The 6,380-nt window shown below is 39.1% G+C and overlaps 1 protein-coding gene across 1 annotated transcript; it reads left to right on the forward strand.

Moving 5' to 3' along the window:
* Positions 1-6,380, forward strand: LOC139468298 (astacin-like). Its single transcript, XM_071250178.1, has 11 exons — positions 1-84; positions 406-421; positions 995-1,018; positions 1,252-1,298; positions 1,440-1,518; positions 1,818-1,953; positions 3,309-3,484; positions 4,100-4,354; positions 5,025-5,159; positions 5,710-5,957; positions 6,202-6,380. Exons 1-11 carry the CDS (start codon positions 25-27, stop codon positions 6,292-6,294), a joined length of 1,269 nt encoding a protein of 422 aa, XP_071106279.1. The 5' UTR covers positions 1-24; the 3' UTR covers positions 6,295-6,380.

Consider the following 6,380-nt stretch of genomic DNA (forward strand, 5'->3'; position numbering starts at 1 on the left):
TCAGAACGGCTTCTTGAAGGCACCATGTTGGGGGTTGTTCTCATCCTATTCGTTGGGCATGCTCTTGCTGTACCAATAGATCAGGTCAGTATATTACACATACCGCTCTTAATAGGCGATAGGGGCGGTCGGGGTTGCCTAGTGATTAAAGCGCTCGCTCGTCATGCCGAAGACCCTCACTCACTCACTTAATAAATCACTATTGATTAAATTTTCGTAACTTTTCTAAAACCATACAAAGTAAACGCTTGATTAAGTTTGAATTTAAGATTAATGGATAATTGTATTAACGGAAAGAGACCGACATACCCCAGATACTTAAAGATCAAATTTTAAACATTAAACAAAAGTTTGAGTCACACCTTATTTGTGAAGAAATAAAAAATCTTCGTTTCTCTTATTCAGCTTCCAGACTTCGATGGTAAGTGCAATATGATACATAAACATATAGCTTTGAGGTAAGCGCTTTTACAAGCGTTTATTTATAAACGAATCACATTCTTTTTCTAAATCTGTTTATCAACTGTTTGGCTGATGTAAGGCAATATTCATGTATGGTGTGATACCACGTCACCTGGCTACACTACCTTATCCTAATGACTGGCAACCACAAGTGAATGCATGCAAGAAGCCAGTTTGTGATCTGTGGACATACCGTCATCTCAGTTTGGTATTTTGTTTGTTTTTTAACGCCGCCTTCAGCAATATTCCAGCTATATAGCGGTGGTCTGTAATAATCGAGCCTGGACCAGACAATCCAGTGATTGACATCATGAGCATTGATCCACGCAATTGGGATGCCATGACATGCATCATCCACCAATTTAAGTCTCAGTAATGACACACATATGCTACAATAGACTCAGTGACAAGGTGTTTGTTGAAATTGATATATAAATGAACATATAATTGTTTTGTAATTTTTGCATTTATTTGTGAAATTTGAAGATAATGTTCATTTATTCATTGTTCCATTCTTGTTTTATTTTTCTAGAGGCGTACCCGGAGGAAACCCCTGGTAGGTTCACAAATAATGAAGATTATTAAGATTTTCTTCGAAAGTTTGTATAAGTCTTCTCAATTATCACGTCGCTATATAAGTGGAATAGTTTTGAACGCGATATTAAAATTTCACCTCACCACTGCACCTGTTTAAGGATATGATCCAGGCATTCACTTTCCACACACGCATTCATTTTTGTCATAAAAGTATTTTACTATATAAACCAAATGAATATTTGTTTTGGCCAGGCCTCTTCGAGGGAGATATCATTCTCATGCCAGGACAAAACCCCAACGTAAGGCATTTTGTTTTGTGTATGATTAAATATGATGAGAAAAATGGAAAAGTATTTAAAGTATCATGTCATAACATGATTTTTTTCAATCATTGCGATATATGCAAACTTCGGTATTGTCAAAACATGTCTATTTTACAGGACAGAAATGCGAGAAGAGACAAAAACTACCGATGGCCAAATGGCGAAGTTCCTTTCGAAATTGACACCCATCATTTCTGTAAGCAATGAAAAGTTGTTCTGAACAAATATAAACAATTAAAGATGAATTTGGATTTCAATACATGTGCATGAATACATACAATAATTGGAAATTGAAACAATTAATATCACATTTATAATTTGAAATCATTCCAAAATAGTTATTTTCAAAATTTCAAATGTTTCAATGACATAGTTTTGAATATAGGACAGCCACATGAATGCTGCCGTAACAACAATGAATTTTAACGTAATCAGAGAGCACTTCATACACGTTGCTATGCATATCTCGGTTATCACATATATTTTCTAATGTAGCATCGTCTGAGGAGAGTACCATACATACTGCCATGCAGACAATTCATGAGAAGACCAAGGTCAATGGCAAAGCGTGCATCACTTTCAAACCCCGCACAAACGAGCATGCCTACATACGATACGCGGGAGGATCGGGGTAAATACCACATAGTTCATTTGTAGAACTAGCTGAACCCATCATGACTTTGAAACAAAAACTGTACTATTCAGTTATATCGCTTGCACGAGTGTATGCTTGCATATCGTCCATTTGTAGAACTATCTGTACCCATCATGCATTTGAAACAAAAACTACACTATTCAGTTATATCGCTTGCACATCGCCCAATGGTACAACTGTACCCATCTTTCATTTTAAACCAGAACTGTACTATTCAGCTTATTTCTTGTATAATTGTATTCTTGCACATCGTCCATATATGCAGAACTAACTGCACCCATCATGCTTTCAAAACCAAAACTGTACTAATCAGCAAGTTGCTTGGATAATAGTATGCATTCAACTTTCATAAGTTCTACATACTCACCTGATCCATTTACTTGAAATCATTCTGATGCAAAGTGTAAAGATACAAAAATAGAAGGTAAACATATGCTTGTGTCACATGACTTGAAGAAGGAATTGTACCCGTGAAGATCCGGGTTAGAATTGGTCTTCAGCAACCCATGCTTGTCTATTCCCGTGAAGATCCGGGTTAGAATTGGTCTTCAGCAACCCATGCTTGTCTTTCCCCGTGAAGATCCGGGGTAGAATTGGTCTTCAGCAACCCATGCTTGTCTCGGGAGGCGACTATCGGGATCCGGTGGTCAGGCTCGCGACTTGGCTCGATTCCAACTGCGTGGATCGATGCTCATGTTGTTAATCCCTGGATCGTCTGGTTTAGACTCGATTATTTACAGACCGCTGTCATGCAGCTAGAATAATGCGGCTACCGTCGGCCCGGAAATCTGAGTTCCTATGTATTAGGAATAGTGTTGCGTTAAACAACAAACAAACAATGAAGGAGGGCTTAACCTGCAAACATATGAACTGATGCATGACAGGTGATGCAAACCATAACCAAAGTACTCTATACATAAGAAGGAAAAATTACAATGACTGATCGTGTGTCGTTCCAGCCATCAAATGAGTGTTAAACTGAAATGAAAGCTCACCAAACGTGTAGTTTGTTTGGAAATATTTTAACAAGGGGTTGTATTTCGTCCATGTAACTGCGCTGAAGGTGTAATCAAAACGGCAAATTCAAGGGTAATGCATGGCCAAGTTATAGGGGACAATATGTCTCCATCACCCTCTGTTTGGGAATGGGAACAGATTGTTACAATGAGTGGTTTGGTTTGGTTTACTTCATCGCATATCTCCAACAATCAATGCAGGTTTCTTCCTTCCAGCACAAACTGATTTAACTGCAACATGCACTGCGGTGTCGATATAACAAATGGGACATTTCGAAACATACCACTGAGTCCATAAAATGTATGTTGGTGCAGGTGCCATACTCCTGTAGGACGTCACAGTGGCGTGGATGTCGTGACTCTCGGCAATGGATGCATGAGGTTAGGAACCGTCATGCACGAGACCATGCACTCCCTGGGGTTCTGGCACGAGCAGAGTCGTCCCGACAGAGATAATTACATCACTATTGAATGGAGCAACATCATGAAGGGTACATGTTTTTGATATAAAACCACGTAAGGGGATATTAGTGTAGATCCGAATATCTGTGCTGCTCTCTGTGGACAATTTTGATATTACAACTTCAATTTGTTATTTTTATGTGACAGGGAGCAGCACAAAGATCCGGTTACCTCAGCTAACCCAGTATAGAGAAAAGTCACATAATGAAAGGTCGTTTTGGAAGTTATTTTGTTCAATTCAGTTTTCTGGGGCTACATCAATCTGCTGGTAACTGTTAATGTATGTAACACGATAACAGTAAACTTCGGTTATAACGAATTGAAAGGGACCAATATTTTCTTTCGTTATAACCGTAGTTCGTTATAAGCGTTTCAACTAAAGGATACCGCAAATGGCCGGGATCCAAAAAACAGTTCATTATATCCGTCACTTCATTATAAGTTTGTTCGTTATAAACGTAGTTCACTGTAGTTTATCTTTAGATAGTAATATAAATGTTTCGTTAAAGTGAACTGATTCATTAGTTAATATATACTTTTTAATAAACCTCTTTGGCGGTGTCAACACAATGAATATCACAAGGCGAAATCTTCAATTCAGCATACCACCTCACCCATACTTCAAATGATTTTTATTAATTCAGGCCATGAACACAACTTTGACCGTAAAAGCTCTGTAGAAGCCGACACATATGGGATGCCTTATGACTACGAGTCTGTGATGCATTACAACGCTTATAGCTTCGCTATAGACCGCTCGAAGCCAACGATCATCGTCAAAAAGACAGGGGTTTCGATTGGACAGAGAACCCACCTTAGCCCTGGGGACATTAAGGAAATACAAATCTACTACGACTGTGTAACTCATTCGGGGAAACGCAACTCAAATCCTTCTACGTGTAAGTTTAATAGCCATATCAAAAGCGTTCGTGATCTTTAAATGGAGTCACATTACCAACATACGTGCCTTATCTGAGGTGGTCTGAAAAATGGCTCAGATAAACATGTTGTTAAAAAATCTAGCAAGGAGCGACGCCATCGTGATGCGATAATACACGGCCAAGTTACCGTATTCGACGTAATAAGCGCCCCGCTCTAATAAGCGCCCACGGCGATATTTGCGAATATATTGTCTAGTGAACAATCCCAATTAGCCATCCTTCCGATTGATCAATGTTCACAAGACTTATTTATTCGCGTATGATATGCACTCGTGTGTTAAATGCAACCTTAATTATTGGCAATAAATTCTGGAAAAATATATCTGTCGTACATGAACACGAAATTTATCTTTCCACTCTGTTTTTTTTCAGCAAAAATAATATTTTAATAAGAGCCTCCTATTTCTAATTTTGAGAGCGCCATGGGCGCTTCGTACGTCGAATACGGTATGCATATGAACCAACCGATCCCCATTCGGTCGGATGTAAACATGTCTAACACAACAGCTGAAATATATTACTGAGCAGTCGCATCAATAAGGCTTAAACATAATTTTAATTTTAGTATTCATTAAGAAACTTTGGACATTCGATCATTAATGGTACGTGTTTTGATCTTTTCATGTAGCCTCTGAAACATGCAATTTCCAAACTGATCTCTGCAAATGGCAGAATGGTGGAGACATTAACTGGATCCGTACGAGAGGAAGCACTCCGACCTCACACACAGGACCCACGACTGATCACTCCGGGTCATCAAGCGGTGAGTGATGGGGGTGTTACTAGCGTGCCATTGGTACACTCTGAAACCCCGTAAAATCTTCCACGTAATGACATTTCCGAATTGACGATTATTAGCTGTGTCATATGATTTAATGATATTTTGTTATGCCAAACAGAAATACATAGGAAGCCAGGCTTCCGGGCTGACGGTAGCCAGACAAAAGTGGGTTGTCTGCAGTATATCACCAATGGCGCAGCACGTCCAGACTCACCAATTCAATGATTCAATTTATTGTCCAATGACAAATATTTCTTGGTTTGTTAGGTAGTACTTATACGCTATGGAAATCATGTGAAATTTATGATTTGTTTCTTGAAGTGTTTCGGCGTGCAGATGCTTAGTACAAAAACTCTATACCGGAGTCAAAAAGTAAATAATACATCTGGGCGAGTTGAAAAACGAAAAAAAAAACCCCAAAGCAATAGTAATATTTATTATCTCCGTGGAATTTTATTCTGACCATGAATGCCTTTTCATTACATATAGTTATGAAAACGAACAGAACCCTTTATTATGTATTACCTTTCAGGTTACTATGCCTACCTTGAAGCATCGGGAAATGAACACAAGAAAGGCTACCTCTTGTCCGAGACATTTGCTGCAGGCAACTACTGTCTGAGCGTCTACTACAGCATGTATGGCCATGACGACGGAAGTCTGAAACTAGGGTTGCAAACAGGAGGCCATGATATGAACTTGCACACTGTGTCTGGTGATCAGGGTCACGGGTGGCATCACTACATGACCAACCTTGAAGTTAAAACTGGGGATTTCAAGGTGAGTTGACTGCTAGACGTGGTACGTCCCTAACAGGATATGGAACCAATGCTATATCACTCAAACAGATTGCACATGCTGAATTGTCAGGTTCAAAATTCAAACTGAATTGTTTAGTGAGATGAGATATGCGTGAGATATGTTACAGCGATACCACGAGCCAAACATGAAAACCGTATCACAAATGCACCGTTAACCATTTGTACCATTGCTTCATGTGTAACGCCGATCTTCCTTGTTTTAGGTTAAAATAGAAGGCGACATTGGCAGTGCCCACAGAAGTGACATTGCCATTGATGATCTGACTGTTACCAAAGGCGACTGTTCTTCACTATAGCAGAGTTACTAGCTGACGAGCGTGACTTCATTAAAATATGATTCTTATTTCATGGAATGTCAATAAACTGTAATGTTATACAGTTA

This window comes from Haliotis cracherodii, unplaced genomic scaffold (genome assembly GCF_022045235.1).
Source record: "Haliotis cracherodii isolate W230 unplaced genomic scaffold, xgHalCrac1.p SCAF_2, whole genome shotgun sequence".
Classification (NCBI taxonomy): domain Eukaryota; kingdom Metazoa; phylum Mollusca; class Gastropoda; order Lepetellida; family Haliotidae; genus Haliotis; species Haliotis cracherodii.